The sequence below is a fragment of the Leucopleurus acutus genome (genome assembly GCF_964270905.1).
Source record: "Leucopleurus acutus genome assembly, chromosome: 17".
In the NCBI taxonomy this organism is placed as follows: domain Eukaryota; kingdom Metazoa; phylum Chordata; class Mammalia; order Artiodactyla; family Delphinidae; genus Leucopleurus; species Leucopleurus acutus.
Window position 1 is genome coordinate 50,813,031 of NC_139159.1, and position 24,293 is coordinate 50,837,323.

General features: G+C 32.4%; 1 protein-coding gene across 34 annotated transcripts in view; it reads left to right on the forward strand.

The window, feature by feature from the left end:
* RIMS2 (regulating synaptic membrane exocytosis 2) overlaps window positions 1-24,293 on the forward strand; it is a gene marked incomplete at its 5' end in the record, with an annotated part of 584,629 nt that overhangs the window by 314,309 nt on the left and 246,027 nt on the right. For 23 of the 34 annotated variants that reach the window (XM_082858715.1, XM_082858711.1, XM_082858713.1 and 20 more), the window contains 6 exons: window positions 647-770; window positions 2,325-2,371; window positions 5,649-5,761; window positions 15,523-15,653; window positions 20,280-20,451; window positions 22,530-22,683. In XM_082858715.1, coding sequence (XP_082714841.1) covers window positions 647-770; window positions 2,325-2,371; window positions 5,649-5,761; window positions 15,523-15,653; window positions 20,280-20,451; window positions 22,530-22,683 — 741 coding nt within the window. Of the gene's footprint in view, window positions 1-646; window positions 771-2,324; window positions 2,372-5,648; window positions 5,762-11,781; window positions 11,830-15,522; window positions 15,654-20,279; window positions 20,452-22,529; window positions 22,684-24,293 lie in introns of all 34 variants that reach the window. The other 11 variants (XM_082858721.1, XM_082858710.1, XM_082858742.1 and 8 more) reach the window with 1 other exon arrangement.

Consider the following 24,293-nt stretch of genomic DNA (forward strand, 5'->3'; position numbering starts at 1 on the left):
AAGAACTTCCAGTGTAATTTAGGAAACAAACTTCATGGATAAATACATATTTCCTGAAATGTGTCACTCCTTATCTCTTTGATAATGGATACTATTGAAGAGATCCTTGAGTGCCTTGGAGAGGATTCAGTAAGATGCCTAGTATTAAGCTTTTTACAAAACAGTCTAGACAAGGTACTCAGCTGCATGTATATTGAGAATCCTAGAATAAAGAGTTATAAAATTTTCAAAGAGGCAACTTATCTTAATAGTTTCTATTTCTATTGAGAAATTTCTATTGAGAAATCACAGAGACAAGAGTGATGTCACCAAGTTGGAGATATAGGTTGTTCCCAACTTGCTTCCCCTTGCAAGAAACACAACTAACAACTATTCAGGGACAAGACATCATTGAGAAAATTATGGAAATCACAGATACAACTTTTATGTAATCTTTTCCTCTGACCCTTCCTTGTCCTTTTGTGTGAAATACACTAATCATCCTGGTCATCAAATTTTATGCCACTGGAGCTGTTCTCAGTATGTTTCTTATTCCATAAAGGAATTTTGTTCTACAAAATTAATTGCAGTTTGAGACAGCTTTTGTTTCGAGTGCATTTTATGGGACTAGTTTTTCTAAGATTATCATTACTGACACACACTGTAGGTGATGAAGTATTAGAATGGAATGGAAGACTATTGCAAGGAGCCACATTTGAAGAAGTATATAACATCATCCTGGAATCCAAACCTGAGCCACAAGTGGAGCTTGTTGTTTCAAGGCCTATTGGGTGAGTTGGTTTGAATACTTCATACATGTATAAAGTTGACTACTATTAAATAATTTGTAATGTGCAATCCAATAATGTCTGATTGCTTTATAAAACTAAATTATTTTGAGGACAATGCTTTTTTCTCCTTTACTAAAAATACCTCACCAAAAATCATGACATCTTTTTATCTGATCATGCTAGAATATACAGTAAATTACAAAAGAAGAAGGGATATTTAGGTGTATTATTTTTATTATCTTAGTAGCTCAGGAAATGGATAAAAGAATTAGTGGAAGGGGACTGTAGTAACAATTACTTTCAAAAGAAGTTTCATAAGCTATGGTTCTCTACATTGTAAATATGAGAATCAACTATATGAATTTTATATATTTTTTCCAAAATGGAGATTTCGTATAAAAAAGAGAGGGCTTAAGGACATTCTATTCCTAGATGGTGGCAACTGTTTAAGGAAAAACAACATCTTTAAGGTAACATAAAAAATAAGCAAATGTCGGGCTTCCCTGGTGGCGCAGTGGTTGAGAGTCCGCCTGCCAATGCAGGGGACACGGGTTCGTGCCCCAGTCCGGGAAGATCCCACATGCCGTGGAGCGGCTGGGCCCGTGAGCCATGGCCGCTGAGCCTGTGCGTCTGGAGCCTGTGCTCCGCAACGGGAGAGGCCACAACAGTGAGAGGCCCGCGTACCGCAAAAAAAAAAAAAAAAAAGCAAATGTCAATTACTCTTTGACTTTTTAAGTTGCAGATAAATATAATCCTTTGTACTATGTTCCTTTCAAAAGTAATGAATCTGTCACATGAAATCATATCTATTTTTTATTTTGTCTTTTCATAGTTTTGTAATGTGGTAAAACTGTACTGTATCAGCTTAGGGTATTAATCAAATATATTTCTTAGGGTTAAAGGATGCTCTAATCATATGTTTGTTTAATGTCTTAAATATTTTTGATGCAGTTTTCTGAATGAGCTTAACCATTAATATATGTCCCTCCTGGCAAATCTCAAACAAAAATGTACATACTTTTGGTGTAAATACAGTTACAAGGTAATTATGTTAAGTCCAATAAGAAACATGTTTGCATTTTTCTCAGTAGAATTATTATGTTTAAAAAATTTCAGTGACAATCTGAATATTTTAACTTTTGTTTTGGTGATATTTTATTTGAATTTCAATGTTCTGATTTGAACAACAGCAGGTAAAAGAGTAGAATACAATTAAAATATATCTATAAAACTTACCCTGTTGAATATAGAAATTTTTTAGAATGGATAATTGTGTAGTGAAGCACATAGGAAATAAAGTATATATTTTTACAAATCTGCTCTAAATGCTTATGAGTTTTAATTCCTTTTAAGTAGTAGGGTTAGCCCAGAACACTTTTATTAGCAAAAAGTACTATGACTTATTTTTTTCCTTATTTATATAGTGCTGCTACAATACACAATTTTGTCCATTTTACATTGTCCTATTATAATATAGTTTGATAATGATCAAAATAGCAGTTGCTACTATTTGTTGAAACAATTTTTTGTTTTTTTCTTTTTCTGTCATTTCAGAGATATACCTAGAATACCTGATAGCACACACGCACAACTGGAGTCCAGTAAGTTTCATTTATTTTAGAAGAAAATGTTATTAATAAAGTCGTTCATTATCAGGGGTCAAATGAAGTCTTTAATCTATTAATACAAAGTAAGAAATATAATAGTGTTGTTATCAAGTATGCAGTCATATAAAGATGGAAAATTTAGTATTATTTCATGTTATTGTGGAAAAAAGTATAAAAGTCTATAATATTTTAAGATTTTTTTTTAAACCACACTGTCTTAACTACTATGTATTTTTAGATAGCCTTATTAAGATATACTACTATAAACTGAATGTATTTAAAGTGCACAGTTAGGTAAGCTTTGATATACATGTGAGTCCATTATCATAATAAAAAATAATGAACATATTACCACTCCCCAAAATTTCACTCCCTCCCCAAATTTCACCTAATTTTAAAATTTACTACTTTGTAAACTAATCCTCAGTAAATGAAGGGAATGCTTGGGACAATCTAGTGAATAATTACATATATTCTAATTTATATTTTGAGAAAATGGGGTAATAGTTCTGATTTAACAGAGTGGTAATGGAGCAATATAAGTTAAAATAACATTAAATATTTAGACACTTTTTATTACTTGTGTTTGAGTACTATTTCAGATACTAAGCAAATGAATTTTTTCCGATGAATTAAGTTTGTTGGTTGATTGAGAGTAAGTCATGTTGTGAAAGAAGAAGGAGGAGGGTCGCACTTTGAAATACATTGATCAGGATAGACATTGAGAAGGAAGGATTGGCGCAAGGTTTGAAAGAGTGGCAGTCTGAGGGAAAAGCTCTCCAGGAACAGGGACCAGAGGTTCAATGTCTCTAAGGCAGGAAAGCCTACGTTGCATTTAAGAAAAAGCAAAAAGGCTGTTGTGGCTGCAAGAGTGAGCAAGGGGAAGAATGGCAGGAAGGAGGACAGGGAAGTAATGGGAAGCCAAACTGCATAGGTTTTATAAGGCACTGTAAAGACTTTGACTTTTACTCTAAGGGAAATCAAGAGCTACATAGGATGTTTTTGAGGAGAAACTTAACGTTTTAAAATCAGGCTACTATGTTGAAAATAGATTAAATGGAGTGAAAGCAGAGAGACCAGTGAGAAGACTATTTCAGTATTTGGTGAGATTATGGTAATTTAGACCATGGTGGGTGCAGTGAAGGTGGTGAGAAGTGGTTGGATTGTCTATACACACAACAATTGAGAATGTACTGTTAAAATAGATGTTATTTTTTTTTACATTGTATTACAATTATGAGTATACATTTTAAAAAAATCTTTACCAGAGAGGTGAAATCCTTTTAGAATGGCATAGCTCTAAACTTTAAAATATGATTGTATGACCTATTTGATTTAGTACTTTTGGCTAGTTGCTAAATCATTTTATCCAAAATAATATCATGATCACATAAAACTATAAGTACTAACATAATGATAATAATTATTATGTATAATAATATCATCATCATAAGCGCCTGGAACTGTGCTAGATGTTGTACCTACACTATCCCACTTAGTTTTCACAGCAATCTATGAAGTAGGTAAAATTTTCATTCACTTACATTATATCACTCAGATATTGTGTGAGCAGTGTGGAATCCTTTATCTTACTATAGCTATTTGAAAAGCCTCTAGGCTACATTTCCAAAATTGTTCCTGTAAGGACAGGGGTCCTTTTTCAAATTAGATTCAATTATTTATGCTTTAAAAGTTGAAGAATAGCTTTCTCCAAGGGCCAATTCTTAACCTTCTGTTTTTAGTTCCTCAGTAAATTTTTCTCTTCGTATGGTTTTAATTGCCATATGACTCCTAAGTTTACATTATCAAAATTATCTATCATTGTCCCTTCATCTCTGGATGTTTAAAGAATATGTTCTAAGTGTCTTCCTGTTACTTGAAGCTTAGCATATAGAAAACTTGGCTTATTTCTTAGTATAAAGGAAGCATTCTTTCCAGTTCTAAATACTATTTAAGGTTTCACCATTACTTCTGATCCCAAGGCTTGCAGTTTCCCCTTTCATTTTACACTATACTCTCTCTAGAAGTGAATTTTATCCATTTGGGCCTCCAATTAGGGAGACACTTTACAGTTTAATTTCTAACACTAATTATCTACTCAACATTTGGTCCCATCCACATATCCTGTTACCTGCTTTGCATTTCCCCTCGGACGTCTCTGAGGTGTCACAGGGTCACTGTGACAGGTTCCAAATTAACTTCTCCAGCCATTCCCTAACACACAGGACTTCTCCAGTGTTCTACAGCCCAGGGAATATCAGCACTGTCCTGTGCAGAGGACAAGACAGAAACATAGGGGACTTTCTTGTTTCCATATCTGGTTAGAGGACTTGAAATCTTCATGTTTTCCCCCCTTTTTCGTTTATCTCTCATATCTAATTAGTTTCTGAGTCCTTATTTTCTAATTTTGTAATATTGCCTCATTCTTTCTTTCCATTCCACTTTCTAGTCATTCCTGTTATTATTTTATTGAATTCCACTTGTTCTTAACTGTTTTCCATCTCACTCAATTCAGTCTACACTTTAAAAAGATGGTAAAGACATCTTCCTCAAATGCAGTTTTTATTACCTTACTCATAAAAGTTTAGCATGGATATTTTATTAGTGCCAAAATTTGTAGCCCAGAATTCCAGGCATTTCATTCTGTCAGTATCTCATTCGCCCCATTTTTATTCACTTTCCAATTTGTTCCTTCCCTTCCATACAAATAAATTCGTACATATAACTTCTGGGTATTGAAGTTCTGCTTTTTCTGCTCTTCTGTATCTTTTTTTCATAGCCCCTCACTTCCTTTTTGCCCATCTAATTTATTATATTCTTCCAGATATGGTTAAAAATCACTTCCTGAAAACTTTTCACAGTTAGCATTCTAGTACTTAAGGTTTTAACATTACAAGTTTAGACCATCTTTGAGTTGCTTTATTGATTTAGGTTTTGGTTTTTCCTCCCTAAGTTTCTATTTTAAATTTTTCCTGGTGTGTTATTGTAAGATATGAGTTTAGTACACACAACAGATGAAGTAACTAAGTTCTGAGGTCTGTCTCTACTATAATTGGCACAGAAAATGGTTTACCCTTGGTCTTGAGAGAATCCCTAAGCTGCACTTATGCTTTAAGAAACCTCTCTAAGTATATCTGGAACATTGTGGCTAAGAAAATGATGTATATAATGGCATTTTGTGTGCATTAAAAATAAAAGATACATGGTAAAGATTATTAAATACTAATGAAGAGCCATTGTTATTATTCTTTATGTATAATTACCATTTCAGGTTCTAGCTCATTTGAATCTCAAAAAATGGATCGTCCTTCTATTTCCGTTACGTCTCCCATGAGTCCTGGCATGTTGAGGGATGTTCCACAGTTCTTATCTGGACAACTTTCAGTATGTAATCACTAGATTAATTTCTCTTTTTGGACTATCAAGTAGTGTTTTAACTATATGATGGTATTTTTTTTGTAAACCAAGTTCTGTTTGGAATATAATTGTGCTTTTAACCATCAACTTTCTCATTCTTAGTAATTTTAATTAATCTAAATTTAATTATAATTATCTAGCAGAGTGCTTTCTTTATTAGAGTTAGATTTTCTGGAATTTAATGAGAATTAGAATTTGTGATGCTATCTAAAACGTTTTTCACCTTAGTAATATTATTCCAAAATTCAAAGTCATGATTTTTGCTCAACTAAGTAAATAGGGAAATATATAATAGATTACTGAGTATATCAGGTAGATTTCATATTAAGTGATCCCTAATTTGAACATTTTATAATAAAAGTTTAAAATTCAGTTAACCATCATATACCCATATTAGAAGAGCTTTGCAAATTCAGGCTCTCACATTTTATTAATTTCTAAAATTTAAAATATTAAAATTTATCCAGCTATATTTTAGAAACAAACAGATTAATATTGACACTAATTTTGTTGAGTTACTAAACTTAAAATTTTATAAGTATTAAAAACTACTTAGATTCTCAAAATTCAGACATTGAATTTTGGATAATTGTTAATGTTATAGTTAAAAACTAAACTATTCTTGGGCTTATATTTTAAGAGTAATTTCTAGCTTTTTGTTAAATCAGGTACAAAATTTCTCCTTTTATTTTCTGGAGGGAGGAGAAGTGTTTGATTTTTCTGAAGAATTTTCATTAATTAAATGGAGATACAGGAAGTATAAGCTGAATTAACATAGTAAAAGTCATTAGACACATCTGTTCTGGGATTACTTTGATCACAAAAGTGGTAATAACAGAAGAGCTATGTAAGAAAGAAGATGAGATACTAGTAGTAGATTGTAAATGTCTTACTAAAATGAATTTCTTCTCTTTATTATTTTCTTTTCCTTTCTCTTTCATAAACAGAGTGAGCTTTTTCATTTGAGGACAGTGGTGTTTTTTCCATTTTCCACAATAAGTAGCATCTTTTTATTTATTCTCTTACATATATTGACAGCGCAGATGTTGTCATTTATGGTTACGAATATATGTGTATTTTCTTCCACCATTTTAGAAAGTGCTAATAAATGTTAGCTTTTTTATTTTTAATTGTGGCTCCCTTTAAATATTCCGCCTATAAATAATGCTCTGAGTGGCTGATGATGCCAGTATATAAATAAATGTGTGTGTGTGTGTGTGTGTGTGTGTGTGTGTGTGTATGTAGTTGGCTTCACTTGGTGGATGAGGGAGCAGAAGTTAGACTTCCATAATAAGTAAGTACCACTTTGTTGCTTCTTTTGAAATCCCAAGGCTGTATTAGAAATTGGACTAGGAGGGGAGATTGAGGAGGATAGTGCAGGCATTTAGACAGATTTCAGATTCAACTACTTTTCCTCATGGTTCGAAGTGAATATGGTAGAAAGGTAAGACTGTTAAATATTGGGGGGAAATATAAACTTAACAGTATGTGGTATTTGTATTTATAAGTGATGTTGGTTTAAAATCCATATAACTGTAATTTAAAATGAGTACCATTTTATCAATTTTTATGACTCAGAAGGAGTATGTTCCAGCAAGATAATGTTTATAAATATAATACATATTTGTTTTGGTAAATCTAGAAAGCACAAATAAATAAATAAAAACTAAAAATCACCTGTAATCTTGCCACTAAAACATAATCATTTACATACATATAAAGTTTTAAACAAAACTGTAATAAATCTGTGTATACTATTTTGAAACTTGCTTTTTCACTAGTAATATATAGTGTACTTTTCCTTTAAACATTTTTCTTTAAAAATTCCTCCTAAAATGATTTTAATAGCTATTTAATACTCCATTTTAACTTAATTTGCTATTATAGGATATCTTGCTTGTTTCTAATTTATAGTATTTTAAATAATGATGCCATGGAAATCCTTGAATATAAATCTTGCATATTTTGTTAGGTCAAAATTCCTTTGTTAGAATAACTTTTCCAGATGTAACAATATGAAAGAAAAAAAACTTTTAAGATTCTTGAAATCTTTTACCAAAATTTTTCTCCAAAATATTTTTACCAAATTAAGCTACAATTATCAATTCAAGTAATGTATTTTAAGATCTATCCCCATAATCCTAGTAGCTGAGAATACAACAGTGAACAGATAGCCATGGATTTTGCCATCATGAAACTTAATTTTATGTTCATTCTTTGCATGCAGCAAGACATAAGCAAGATACCCTTTTGGATATAGTATTTTCCTTTATATTTAACCCCATTTCTGCCAACTGGAGACAATTTTGGTTTGCTCTAATGATGTAGAGGTTGAGAAAATATTTGTCCACAAATATCATCCTTCGAGGAAACTTCTAGGAAGTCACAAGGCAACATTATGATTCCTATATCCTTCTATTCTACCTTTGGGTATTTTTGCTTTTGGTGAGATTTTACCTGGGCCCTTAGCTCACTTACAAAATCATGACGTTACTAATGCCTGACAACAAAGATAATTTGAGATAATCTGACCTTCCTAATATATTTATGTCAGTTCATGGACTGATATTTTCTCAAATATATAATATACATATAATGCAAATTGTTATTTAAATTTTCATGCACAAGGCTGTTGATGACTTTAAAAAATTATTCCATTTATTTCTTTTCCATGCTTGAATTGTGCTGCTACTTGTTATTATTCTAGGGCATAACTATGAAAGCGCCATTAATGTATTTGGTGAGAAAATTAGTATGAGCTCACGTTTATGACACCTGGACTGTATATTAGCCTTTCAGTGTCAGCACTCCCTTATTTTGATTCTTTTTAAAATTTGTGTTCTAACATAATTTAGCAGTTTTCTTGTTTGGAGGATTACTTTTGTAATTCTCTCAATATTTTAAAATTAATTTACAGCCTTTGACTAATATTTTGATAGAGTGCTAAAATAAGATATAGCCTTTAACTTTTTTCAAAGTGAGGAATGGCTCAGAATTCTTTCTTTCTATAGGAACACATTAATTCTTGTTGACAAACATATTTTATTTTACTTCAGGGTCTGTGGCTGACTTATGGTTGCAATGTTTCCCTAAGTTACTTTGTTTTAATATTTTTCTGACTCCACTTTTAGTGATGAGCTTGTAAATATTGTACATATCCATTTTATATTCCCATTTAAAGGGAATAAGTCACTGAAGAATAGGCATGTGTCCTTTATATCTACTTAGAAACTCGATAGTCTTTTAAAAACTTTCTGTAAATGAAAGGTTTTTCTTTGAGTTTTTATCTTTTATATGTCATTGTTACAACCGTGTTATTTTAGAAGCATTGCATAAAAGGAATGCCCTGAAGTTAGTAGTGCTGTATAAAGTAGGAAGGACATTAAAAATACAAAATAAATTGTGGTGTACAAATTCAAATTCTTCATTTGTGTGAGGCTGAATTGTTATAAATATTATCAGATATTTCATGCTTAAAATAAATGAATTAATATTAATTACAAATTGCAGTGAGATACATAATACTTCATTTCTTTATGAAATATCTAGAATCTGAAGAGATAGAAAGCAGCTTAGTAGTTGCCAGAAATTGGGGCAATGGGGAAATGGGGAGTGACTGATTACTTAATAGGTACAGGATATTCTTCTGGTGTGATAAAAAAGTTTTGAAACTAGAGGGAGGTGGTGGTGACACAGCATTGTGGATGCACTAAATGCCACCGAGTTGTACACTTTAAAATGGTTAATTGCGTGTTATTTTAATGTCACCTCAATTTAAAATAAGCTGACAAAACAAATTATGTTTATGTAGCCAAGTTTAATGTATAAGCTTACAGGTGAAGATTAGGTTTAAACTGGCATAGATTTTAGACAATTGATTTCAAAAAATCTGTGAGTTGCTCATTTGAGGTCATTTTAGAAGATGCAAAAAAGTTTACCTTAAAGGATTACTTTATTTCAAAGTACTGTTTCTTTCAAAGTAAATCTTTTAGTTATAAAGTCATATTTACTTGCAAAAACCTTTCATTACCTTGATATTTTTGGTCTAAAACAGGTAGGACAGGTGAGAAGGCAAGAAAAATAAGATCTTTTTCTAAATTGAGTGACTTGTTTATCCTTTTCTTCAGCATGCCTAGTTAATCTCTATGAATTTCATATATCCCTTACCCATTGGCTAGAGAATTATCCATCTAGGGTTATACAGACAGATATCAGTAACACTCCATATCTAAACATTCCTTTCTTCCTTTGGAAATGTCTCCACACAAAAAGGAAGACATCTTAGACTTGAGACCTTCTTGGTTTTTGAAGAGAAAGATGACTCATGATTGAATGATAGTCTGCTTTTAAGGTTTGCTTTCTTTTGGGTTTTAGATTTATGTCTTAAACTATCTTCAGGGTCTGTCTGATGATCGTTGAATTCCACAACAGTCCTCCTAGTACCTATCATCTGTTTCCATGTAGCAGTGGAAAAGTCTGAAGCCTTTTAACTATTTACAGCTGTTAAGTACACAAGAGAGACATCCATGAGAAATGCGAGGAATGGGATGGAATCTTGGTGAAAGAACAAAGATTAAATGCCCTGAAATCCATTCCCAAACACAGAGACTTGCATCTGATTTTGTTCCTCTTTTAGCTGTTAACATGCCTTAATAAAGGCACAACATTCTGATGATTGTGGTATCTTTGGAAACTGTTTCAAAATGAAAACAAAATAAGTTAGAAGAAGAAAAAAAAGAAATCTGATTTTATTCTAAGAATTTGAAATAAAATGATTTAGTCAGAACTGAGCTTTATTTTCTTTCTTTTTAAAAAAATTTTGGCTGTGCTGGGTCTTTGTTGCAGCGTGCGGGCTCTGTTGCAGTGCATGGGCTTCTCTAGTTGCAGTGTGCAGGCTTTCTAATTGCGACGCGTGGGCTCTAGAGCGCGCGGGCTCAGTAGCTGCGGTGCACGGGCTTAGTTGCCCAGCGGCATGTGGAATCTTAGTTCCCGGACCAAGAATCAAACCCGTCCCCTGCATTGGAAGGCAGATTCTTAACCACTGGACCACCAGAGAAATCCCAGGGTTTTATTTTCTACCTTTACACTATCTTACTTTTTGGTTGGGTGAGCAAGTCTGTCTAGTCTTTTTAAAATGTCTCTGTTTCCTCATCTGCATATTGGAGATAACAGCAACTACCTCCCAGCATTGTTAGAGGCAATAAACTTGCAGTAACTGTCAGTAAAGGCTTAAAAAAATATGAAGAGCTGTATAAATAAAAAGAAATGTGATATTATTGTCATTAATAAGTATGATTAGCTCTAAACAGTGTTATCTCAGATGGTGCACAATAAATGTCTGAAAATGATGTTTAAATACTAGAGCCTGTTATAGATTCTTAAAGTATGAATCAACTAATTATTCCAGTGTGTTCCAGCACACGTTTTATCTTTCTGTGTTTATTCTTTTAAGAAATGCTAAAGCCAACTTGGCTAATGTTTTTTAGACTTTTGTTAGCCATATTATCCCTTTGGAAAGCTACATGTATGTCCCTTTGGAAACATTACTTCTACAGATGACTTTTCACTAATAATTGTATAATGTATTTTAATCTGACTTCATCTTGGACTATGATTTTTTTTCTATGTTGTGTGTTCAAGGGTGAAACTTGAAATATCTTGACTTTGTATTATGTTTACACTCATTCTTTCAGAAAATATTAGCCCAAATCTGTTATTTTACATTCAGTCTTAATTCCTGTTATGTTGATTACATTTAAAAATCTGATTTAAAACTTCTAAGATTTTATATAGTTTTTATCTATTTAAGCATTTTGGGGAAATTAATTTATTCATTACATTGAACTACTTAATTTAGATATATATTGTCATGGAAAAATGTACTTAAGGGATAGTTGTATGTGTTTTTTACTTTTGGTCTCTTAGTTCCAGCGTGTTGTCCTTTTTGGTTTTGTTTTATTGCTTTTTTCTTTAATTTTGCTTACCAGAGCCAAAGCCTTAGTAGAAGAACAACGCCTTTTGTTCCTAGGGTTCAGGTAAAGGCCTTGTCTGCCTGATAGAAACTAAAGTTGTGTTTTAACCCTTATTTGTATGTTTTTGGAAAATGCGTAGTAGGAAAACTTTTTTTGGTGTGTTGCTCCAAACCATATTATTGACTTTCAAATCATTTTATGAGCCAGCTTGTAAAATTCTGCATGGGGATTAAAATACAATAAAAATTTAAAGAGACAATCTTTGTTAGTGGTTTTATATGATGGACTGAATACTGAAACTCATAGGTTTCTGGTTGGCATTTAATGTAGATTCCACTTACATTGGTAATATTGACAGAAATAGCTGATTTGATACTGTTGATATTTTCCTTTATTACACTAAGGTTGCTGTCTCTTTAAATCATTCATTATATCACTTAACATCTACATTCTCTTGCATTTTCCAAGTAATAACTCCTTGAGGAGATTGGCAAATAAATTTGTACCTTATCTAAAATATGAATTTTTTGCATATTATATATAAGGTTCAACTTTTTGAAAGTATATTATTTTGAAAGAACAAAAATCACAATCCAAATAAAATATGTTGGGTTTATTTTGTTTACATTTTGTAATTGTAATTCCATTTAATTTTACTGTAATACTTGGGTACAAGTTGTTTGCCTCTTTTCATTAGGAAACCCTTATATGGTAAAGTAATGTCAACAAAGTTTTTTTTTTTTAAAGTAGTATAATTCTTGCTTTGCTGCATGGTTTTTTTTGGTTGTTGCTGTTGTTGGTTTTTAATACTAATTTAGTTTAAATTAAAAAAAATTGGAGTTCTAATTAACACTATGTAGTGTAAAATATTTACTTAGACTTATGTTCTGCTTGGGAAATTTAAAAGTGGTTACATGGAAATTGTATTAAAGCAATTAAAATGATATCAAGATTTTTATTAATGAAAATGAGGTAAAATAAGAAGTATATCATATCTAGAATTGTGGAAACACATTTGTTTTATTTTGAAGAATCAACAGATATATTCTAATCATTCATTTAAAAAACACAGAGAAGATATTTAGGAATGTGATAAAGAATCTAGCAAATAAAATAATTCTTTTTTGATAGTTTAAAGTGGATATCTATTAAAAACTTCAATGCAAGTCCTGTAATATAAAATGAAAATTAAGGCTATTGATCAAATGCCCAGTTTGACAGTTTATTAAAAGGTATAATTTTGATAAAAAACTCAGTAAAATTAAAGTGTGCCTGTTTCATATCTATATTATTTTAATATTTATATATTTGTAAAGTATAATTTAATAAACTAAAGTATTAATATGAAAATATGAAAGCCATATGCCTAATATCTGTTTGTGTGAGAAATGAATATTATTAATAAGTGATCTTTTTGGTTTTCCATGGCATAAGAAAATCTAAAAATAATACTATTTATCAGGCATTTGAAACATATATCTTAAATGTTTACCTGTAATGATTTTAAAGAAGCAAAAATATTGCCAGTGGAAATGACAGCAAAGGTAGTCTCAATCCCTGAAAAAAAAAAACCTCACAGAAATCAATAATTTGCTCCAATAACTATGAGCTTAGTCTAGTAATACATTTTTCTTTGTTTTTTAAATGTACTATTTATTGTAAAACAAATTTTTAGCCTTTAAGAAGTTCTTTAATATCATGGAAGATAAAGCCATAAGGTTTTTTATTGATATAGAAAATAAAGAATATTAGAAGTTAATGTGGTTTTGGTCACAAATTTAGAGGAACCATGGTGCTCTCTGACAACACCTGTTTGATCTCATACATGAGACACTCTAGTATTTCTTACTTTTTTTTCCTCTCCTCATATCTTTTAACATAATGGTCTCTTTTTTCCATTTATCCTCATCTGTATCTTTGTTCTACTATTGTCAGGCAAGCAAATATTTGAACTCTTTTTTCTTTTTTTATAGGAATTAAAAAAAAATTTATATTGGAGTATAATTTACAACGTTGTGTTAGTTTCAGGTGTTGAACTTTCTTTCCCATTTAAATGTCAGAGGTTTTTTTTCAGGTTCTTGGTCCCCTAGTCTAAGGCAGTGGTTCTCAAGCTTTAATGGCAATGAGAATCACCTGGAGCACTTGTTAAAATGCAAATTCCCTGGGCCCCATTCTGATTCAGTAAGTGAAAGGTGGGCCACAGGAATTTGTAACTTTCCAGATAATACTGTTGCAGGAGTTTTGTGAACCACAGTTTAAGAAACACTTGTCTAGAGTCTGTACTTACCAACTGGATTCAAAAAACTTTTTGTTACACAGCCTCAGGGTAATACCTGCGTTAAACATAAGGACTTAACATAAAGAGAAGTAATAATCATTTTAAAAATTTAAATGCTTGAGGACTAATTCCATTTGACCGAAAAGAAAAGTGTGTAAATAATTTTATATACTCTTCTGGGCCATTTGTCTTCTGACTTAAAAGTCTTGCTCGGCCTCTCATTCTCTAAGATATGAAGTGAGGGACTCAACAAAGCCATGTTAGAATTGGAACTGAACTACTGATATATCATATATACATATATTTATTTGTATGATTTTTATGTAGATGGTCTATATTTATTTATATATCCTAGAGCCTGGCCCAGAGCTGACTGTCTGCTTTAGAGAAGAGAGGAAGGGACTGACATGAGATATATATTTAAGTTTTTTAAACTACCGCAAACATTGTAAATCCAAGTTAAAAGAAAAAAATCAAACCATTGGATACACACACACACACACACACACACACACACACACACACACATATATACACATATAAAATGAAAAATACATATTACCTAAATAGAACTTTTTCCCAAATTCCAAATTTCCGATTCAATTTCAGTTTCAAGATAGTGGTCAGAGATGTGCTGAATTCTGAACCGAATGTGGATCAGAGCCATAGTCATCATAGATCCTGATATGGTAAAATCAACTAGCTAGGTGTGGGAGTGTGAGGTATGTGTGTGGGAGGTGACAATTATTAAGTCAAATGAATTCAGCAGCTGAATGTGAAGTTCTAATCCTTAATTATGGCATAGGCAAATTATTCTAATTTTCTCATCTCGAATTATAAAATATACGCTTATTATTCTGAGGATAAATACATTTGCTTCACAAACAAAAAAAAAAGACTTTATGTCTGCGTAAGAAATTTTAAAAGACGAATTTATTACAGTTTTAAATACAAACTTAAGGAGTAGATTTACTAAAGCTTCTAGTAATTCCCAGGTACTTATAATTTTTGAAAGGTCTTTGCTGTGGTATAACATAAAACATTTGCTTAAAAATTCCCTATGAATGCCATATAAGGAACTTATCTATTCAATTCATTTTGAGCACTTATTCTGAACTCACTATTGTAGGGGAACCAAAATGAACTACCGTGATTCCTGCATAAAGGTAGACACAAAGCAATCCTATATAAAGTCCTTAGTTATGGTAGTGTAATTATTATGTGCATGTTAATAAGCTATCAAATTAGATTATAAAAAGTTCAAGTGATTTATCAATCAAACTAAAATATTTGAAATAATTTCTCTGTTCATTGAAGTTATTATAGCATATCCTTTTACCTTAACTGCAATTTACAAAGAGAAGTTTATATTCTGTGCTAATATTAGTGTAAAGAGAATGGGGCAAAGATTGGGAATGTAAATGTTATGTTATATTAGTAAATGTTTAAACTGATAAATGAATATTTTTGCTTTTCAGATAAAACTATGGTTTGACAAGGTTGGTCACCAATTAATAGTTACAATTTTGGGAGCAAAGGATCTCCCTTCCAGGGAAGATGGGAGGCCAAGGAATCCTTATGTTAAAATTTACTTTCTTCCAGACAGAAGGTAGGGATATGAAACAAAAATAAATGTTCTTGAAAATAAATGAGAAATGTTAATAGCAGGAGGTGTTTTGATTCTGTATCATTTATTTTAAAATATCATGCCAGTTAGATACTTATGAAGTTTAATATAAGCATAATGATTCTTAAGAATCAAAATAGTGACAGTAAATACTTTGAGATTGTTTTAAAACCTATGTCAAATGTTTATAATATAGATTATTTTATTAAATATTTATTTTAGATTGTGTGGTTTACTTCTTAAATAATGTATTTTTTTAAAATCAAACTCATTAAAATTATGCTCCTTTAAGTCAATACATTTTTAACATAAACTACAGAGGCAGAAAGCTGGAAATGGTACTAAAGGATACTCATCATGTTCCTCTACAATTTTTACCTCCTTTTACTAAGATATTATTTCTCTATATTATGTAAAATTAGTGAATGTGCTTTATATTTCACCACCCATATCACCAAGGAATCTTTACCACTGGGCCTAGAATCAGCTACCTAAAGTGACCTTTGCTTTGTGTCCATGCTAATCAACATACATGATATTGATCTATCCTGATTTAAATAGAGGAATCAGAATAGGAGAAATAGCTTTTCAAAAATCATATAATCATTCTTAATTTCAGACACATACAAAATAGAAGAGATTATTCAATAAGTATCATAAAAAAAGAAAGAAGTAATGCACCAATTTCCCTTTCCCCAGCTCTTCTGCAACACTGGTTTTCAGGGCTGGGCTGTTCATTTTTCTCAGGTTGGAAGCAGCTGGGCACAGATGTGATCTTAAACATATTTATACACGTTTGGACCCTCTATTACTCAGTTCAAGTTAAAAGTCATCAGTGTTGAGTGCCAAAGTATCATCTGAAGAACAATTTCAACAAAGAAAATAAAGGAAAGGAAGTAGGCAATTAGCAAAGGTCTTACACTTTATTTGATATATATTTTGAAATAAAATTTGTAAAATGAATTAGAAAATATGCAAGGGTGCCATAGCCTCTTAAGCTATTAGAAGCTGTGCCATATAATTTTATCTTACAAAGTTGACTCGAAGGAGGTTGTTCTCTAACAGCTTAGGTTGTCTTTTGGAGAGGGATACACTTTGAACTGCAAGGGAAGAAGAGGATATGCAATAACTTAACTCAACTCCAGCTTAAACTTCAGTTGGATGACAGATGTCACAGCCATATTACCTACCATCCTGGATGGAGGCCAAGTCACTTGGCTTCTCAGAGCACAGTTTATTAGTCTAAGCATCCTTAGAATGCCATCATAAAAACTCGCAGAGGGCTTCCCTGGTGGCACAGTGGTTGAGAGTCCGCCTGCCGATGCAGGGGACATGGGTTCGTGCCCCGGTCCGGGAAGATCCCACATGCCGCGGAGCGGCTGGGCCCATGAGCCATGGCCGTTGAGCCTGCGCATTCGGAGCCTGTGCTCCGCAACGGGAGAGGCCACAGCACTGAGAGGCCCGCGTACCGCAAATAAAAAAAAAAAAAAAAAAAAAAAACCTCGCAGAAAGTGCTGTGCTTTTATGCACACACATAACTTAAGTTTCTACTTATTCAGACCTTTGAAGAAAAATGCTTGCTTTTCAAGATGATAAAAGTCTCTCAAATTTTTGTTTTTTGGTTGACTACTTGTGTTTAGTTTTATTTTTTATACCTCCCCTCACTTTCTAAGCAGATAGAGGTCAAATGGAAGGGAAAGTCCCTTCAAAGACTCCTTTATATTCCAGATGTAGGGTTTTTATCTTTTCTCAATAGCAAAGAATGTGAGAAACATTTGGATATTTTTTTCTCAGGTTATTTCTCAGCTGAGTTTTCTTGACAGTTATCAGGAATTTGAAGAATATTTAGGCAAGTTTGTAGCTCACTTTATTGATAGAGTTGTGTCAGGGTTTTATCCTTAACGGAAAAAAGAATTCTCTGGTCAACTCAAACAGCTACATTATCATCTCGACTTTTTTTTTTTCCTGTTGATACAAGTTTTTACACATGAATAAAGGACTATTTGTGCTTTTGGTATGAGTTATTTCTTTTTTCCTGACAATTTCTTGTGAGAAAAACTACAGGTCCCAAGAAGCCCATGGATACCAAAATCTGCAATGCTCAAGTTGCTTATATAAAATGACATAGCTCTGCATCTGTGGATACTGAGAGCCAACTGAGAGCCAACTTGCCTAAGTAAACAGAAAAAACAGTTGATGCCTTTTTATTGATAAGAATTCCTGGAGGGACAAGTGAGGCTACATAGAAGGAATTTAGTCTAGAATGTCAGTATGTCAGTTAAGCCATTCAAAACATTTATTTTCTATATAATATGCTAGTACCCTAAAAAATAGCTAGGTATGGTCTAACACTTTTTTATATCTTTTTTTATATTGGTTGCCAGTCAAAATATATTTTTCCCTTCATTTTGAGTAAAAATATCAAGTCTTTGCATGCTGTTAAATCAAATGGAAAACAAAAGTACTGGTAACATGAAAATAAATAGAAAAAACTTTAATTAGATTTTTTAAAAAATACTTTCTCAACATTTTAATGATGTTGTTAGAGATCAATTATCTATTTTATTATCCTTAGGCTGCTATTTAAAAATATCTCTATAGCATGCTTACTGATCTTAGTTTTTAAATAATTTTAGCAACTTTTCAGTATTTGACTTATACAGAATGATCTTATTTTGAAGGCTTTAGTTATACTTCTTGAAAAGAATAACTCATTTACTTTTTTTGTAATTTGCTGAAGATAAGGTAACTTTCCATGGTTATTTTCATGGATTGGTGCTTTAATACACACAAAATTGCCTTATTAAATTGTAATCATATAAGGTAGGTTAGTGAGGAACTTCAGAGATAATCTAGTCTCCCTCCTATCCAGGATTAGAAATCCCCCCTAAAATAGTCATTCTTTGAGAACTTTTTTCACTCCTTAAGAGGAAGTCAAAGCTTATTCTTCTGTTTCCGTTCACGTTGCAGTATAAACCAATCTTGGATTAGATGGCAAGGTTCCCCCCGAATGCTTTCTTCCTGACCTTGGTGGAAGGAATTTTATCTCTGACAGGGTTTCATAGTTCATTCTTTAATGGATAGAATATAAGTAGATGCTTTAAAAATATTTGTTAAAATCTTAGAAGGAGGAAGTGACAAGAGTCATAAGTCATAGTCCTTGTCATTATTTCTCTTATTTAGGTATTTTTATTTGCAGTACCACTTCTTTTTCATAAATTTGAATGGAGATAAAATTTCCTACGTGGGTTTCCAAAGTTATTTTCCTATGGAGGCCTTAGAAATTAATAAAGATACATTGCTTTAAAATGGCTTTCTGCTACATTAAATATATATGCTTTGGAAACATACATGTTCTTGATTAAGTCAAATCTGTATTAAACATTAAGCTCTGTTTCACCTGGGAGAAGTTGCATACCCTCCCTAATTTGGAGGCACTCTGTCCCTTCTTAGTTCTCCCTGCTTCCTATTTCCCAACACTCTTAGAACTGTGCTGTGTTGAGAGAATTTGTAGAAGTTAATATGGTTCCACTTGGAGTTCAGTGGCACTTCTCACTTCAAATAGGCTCTTCTAATAGCTTAACATTGCCGTCCTAGATGATTTTCTTCATTCCTATTCAGACACTGATCCTCTCTAATAAGCTAGAGTAGTGATCTCCAAGAAGAACGGATGTACCCAGGAGTTGTATGAAACAATTCATTGGAGTTCATAAAGAAATACTTGAATTTTCATTTTCACCTATCTTTAATTCCTATTTTTGTATATTTACCAATGAATACAATATATTAGTACAACAATATAGTAATACATACATATAATTTATAAAAATATGTGTATACAATGGAATGCATAATCAAAAGCATTCACTTGATAGAAATATGAAGTCAAAAAAATGTATGAAAGCTTCTGAGTTGGAAGTTCTGTCTATCAGGATGGCCAGCTTGCATTTCCAGCCCAGATTATAGTGGCTGCCTCACACAGAAATAATTTTACTATGTCTTTAAAGACTTGATAGATGTCGAATGAGCAAGTATGTATTAATTATACATAAGTGTGTAACTTGATAAGATGTAATTACAATTGCTTATTAGCTAAACTATATGGATATAAAGTTGTGAACATCGCAATTCACCAAACTTATTGTACAAGGGACTTCCGTTAGTTTAAGTGAATAGTATATTGGTTACAAGTACTAAGTACAGTATTTGCATTTGCATATGTACAAATACTAAAAGTACTACTATATGTAACTAACAGGTCAATTTCCAATTTAAAGGTTTCCAATAGGGCAATGTGTTAAAAAAAATTAGAGTTAAGATTCTTCAGTCTGGTTTTATTTAGAATTTGAGAAAGGTTAAGTTTTTAATTATCTATCATGGAAAATTTTAAGATTTATTGAAATATTTCTATTATTAAGTCATACTTATAAGGTGATATAATTATATACCTTATAAATTTTAATAGTAATTTTAAAGATTACAGTATATTTAAGGTATGATAAATTTGTGGGAAAACTTCTTTCCTGAGAAATTTTAAATTAATAAATTTTAGGGCAAAAGTTAAAATGAAGATTTATATAAGCTCATATATTCTTATTTTTTTCATAGTGATAAAAACAAAAGAAGAACTAAAACAGTAAAGAAAACATTGGAACCCAAATGGAACCAAACATTCATTTATTCTCCAGTCCACCGAAGAGAATTTCGGGAACGAATGCTGGAGATTACCCTTTGGGATCAAGCTCGAGTTCGAGAGGAAGAAAGTGAATTCTTAGGAGAGGTATCTGGAACTATTTTAAAGCTTTGACTATTCATGTCATCCTGAATACTTTTGTTTATATGACTATCAGTAAAATATTATATTTTGAATAACTGAAACACCTAGACATAATTTAACAGAATGTATTTAGCTGCTGTTTTAAGAAAAAACTTATTGATGCCTCTATAGTACATGTATTTCAGTTTACTGAACCAATTGTACAACTAGTAATTAAATCATTTATTTATAGATCAGTTTTTCAGCCCTGTACTGTATCTGTAATGTGCTAGGGACTGAGGTATCAAAGGTCAATAAGGTATATTACTTTCTTCAAGGAATTTATAATCCACTGGGATACACACAAGTGAGTGAACAACTATAACATAGTATGGCAGATGCTCTTTCAGGGAAGTGCAGTAGGAATACATAATTGCTGTGCAGGGAAGGGGAAGTGGTCCATGGAAGGATCCACAGAGAAACTGGAATTTAGCATAGTCAAGGGAAGTAAAGTTCCTGCAGAGGGAATAACAAAATACTAGAGTTGAGGGGGTCTTGGACAACTGTATTGAAATGGGAAAAGAATGTGGTAAGAAATGAGTCTTGAGGGTTAAACATGACACCTTCATATATCATATTAAGAGTTTGGATATTATCCTGTAGATAATGGGAACAAATGACAGGTTTTAAAAAGACTGGCTTGATTGCATTTGTACTTGAGAAAAATATTTCTAGCTGTAATGTGGAGAATGAATTGGAGAGGGGCGGATGAGAGGCAGTTTTCCAGCTATTAACGTACTAAGAGAACTGCTTTCAGTTTTTTCAGTGTGGTTGGTTTTCCTGAGTAAATTAAATGTAATACCATGGGAAAAGCAACAATCCATAGAAATATTAAACTGAATGTTGTTAGCTAAGGAATCAAAGAGTGGTAAACCAGTTGGAAAGAAGGGTAACATAATGACTAGCAGCAGAGATTAGTGCCAGCTGCCTGGTTCTGCATTCCTGACACTACTACTTCCTGGCCTTGGTCCTTGAGCAAGTTATTTAATATATTTGTACTTTAGTTTCCTCTTCAATCAAGTGAGAATGATAGTAGTATGCAATTCAGGGTTAGAGTGAGAATTAAATGTGTGTGTGTGTGTGTGTGTGTGTGAGAGTGTGTGTGTGACCATTTGGAACACAGTGCTTATAATTTTGAAAATGACTAGGGAAAATTTAGGAAGAATGAAGAGTACCTTAGTTGTTTTACATTTTTACCTCCCATAGCTAAATAGTGATTTATCATCATATAGCAGTTCTCATATACTTAAACCAGACACTGTCATATTTGCACATGACTTTAAAAGAAAATAAAAAGAATCATTTATTTCTATGGACTGATTTCCTTTGTAAATTTATTAGATATTCATATTATAACATGGTTCATATTGAAAATCCATTCTTTTTTTTTTTTCTTTCCTTTCCTGTTTTGAATCCTTAGCAGCATGATATGTTAAACAGAATTTTAAGTAAGACAGCCTTTGACTTATATTACGGCTCTTTCACTAACCAATGATGTGGGCTTAAACAAGTTTTTTAACCTTTTTCAGCCTTGGTATCCTTATTTGTAAAAGTTGAATAATAAGACCAACCTAGTAGTTTTTTCCTGAGAATTAAGATAACATATGACATGGTTCTTAACACACAGTAAGCACTTCTAATTTGTTTTTAATCTCTCCATTTCAGAGTTTGTGAAGGTTAAATTAATGAATGTAAATGAAAATGTTTTTTAAACTGTAAAATGGCATATATATACCAGTTATTATTACAGACTTTTAGTAGTAAGTGCTATTTATGTAATGGCATATTTAACAGCCTCTAGCAGATAGGTGTTCAAGGGTCTACAAAATAAATGTCTTAGAAATTCAAAGCCATTAACTCAATAAGAAGTTATATATACTTATCTCTTATTTAGTTACTGTCAAACATGTGGGCAATTCTGCAGCATAACCTTGCTTTCGACCTAATAGCATTACTATTATAATTATCATTATTATAATGAAACCATTTAAGAGAATTTCTATATTATTGTCATAAGACAGTCCTTTCTCTTGGCTTTGTAGATTTTAATTGAATTAGAAACAGCCTTATTAGATGATGAACCACATTGGTACAAACTTCAGACCCACGATCTTTCTTCATTGCCACTTCCCCACCCTTCTCCATATATGCCACGACGACAACTACATGGAGAGAGCCCAACACGGAGGTTGCAAAGTAAGTTTTCAGTAAAATTTATTGTACCTTTACTGAATTATCTTGAATGATATATATGACATAGAATTTGAAGATACCATTATGGGTGTTAACAGTCATCTGTTAGTATTTTCATAGCTTTTATTGAAGCTTTTAAATTGTTTGATACACTCAACTGTATACATGTAGTACTCACTCATCACAGTATGACACACAATGAAGCATAGTTATGTTTTAATTTTACCTCTTAGAATCTAAAATATAGGAATGAGATAGCTAACGTAGTAGAATTTGGTGATGTACCTGTAGATATCTGAAATTATGATTTCCACTGTCATTAAGCCAAGTATTTTATGAATATGTAGGATAACAAGTATAGCATAGTGGTTGAAACCATGACCATTAACATTACTCAGACAAACTTGAGTGTAAATATTAATCCTCTCACTTAAGAGTTGTATGGGGGCTTCCCTGGTGGCGCAGTGGTTGAGAGTCCGCCTGCCGATTCAGGGAACACGGGTTCGTGCCCTGGTCTGGGAGGATCCCACATGCCGCGGAGCGGCTGGGCCCATGAGCCATGGCCGCTGAGCCTGCGCGTCCGGAGCTTGTGCTCTGCAGCGGGAGAGGCCACAACGGTGAGAGGCCCGCGTACCGCAAAAAAAAAAAAAAAAAGAGAGAGAGTTGTATGACTTGAGGTAGGTCATCTCTCTCTGTTTCACTTTCCTCATTTAGGAAATGGAAATAATAGTACCTACATCACAGAGTGGTTCTAAGAGTTAATCTCTGGAATGTAAACTGATGTTATTATTGTTGTTGTTGTTGTCATTATTATTATTATCAGTGTTTGCATTTTACTCTGAATTATGCACAGTCCAAATTATAAAACAGATCAATCCAGAGAATCTTAGAGGAAACTCAGAAATGTTTTCCACATTGACAAGTGGCATTGTTGTTTTGATGCTCCTACAGCTCAAATTTATTTGTTTTTTTCTGATGAATCTTATTGAAAGGTGAAGGGGGTGCTTTTTGCTTTGGATAGTATTCATGGGATAATTTTATCTTCATGGAGCCATCATGTTTCAGGTTTAGCAACATTTTTGTCAAGTAATGGAGAACTGATTGAGATTAACCAAATTTCAGAAGTGTAAATTTATAAGCCTGAATGCCATGTCGTCATGGCACCAATCATGGAAAGGATACTTGGCCATATAACAAATAACTCTTGTCTAAATGGATCACACCCTTTCTGCTGAATAGAGGGCTAAATTACATATCAGAAGGCTGTTTGTTGAATAGAGAAGTAGAGCAAAGCATTGGTCTTATGGGATAGTTAGTCATAGGAAAGCGTAGAGAATTATCTTCACTTCTTTTGAAAATAATGTCTCTAATGACTGGAATTTTATTTCCATTAGATACAGTCTCTTACCCTTGGAGGGCATTAATTTAACATTAATTTTACAGCGCTCACTTTTTTCAGCTTCCTCACAGAGTAAACATCTACCCACCCTTATTTGCAGTTGCCATTACAACATCCTTTGTTGTATCTACATTACCATGAGATTTATATGGACTAAATTCAGAGTGTCTGCTCTTTCTGGCCACTGTAATCTATTCAGTACATTGTCTCTAAA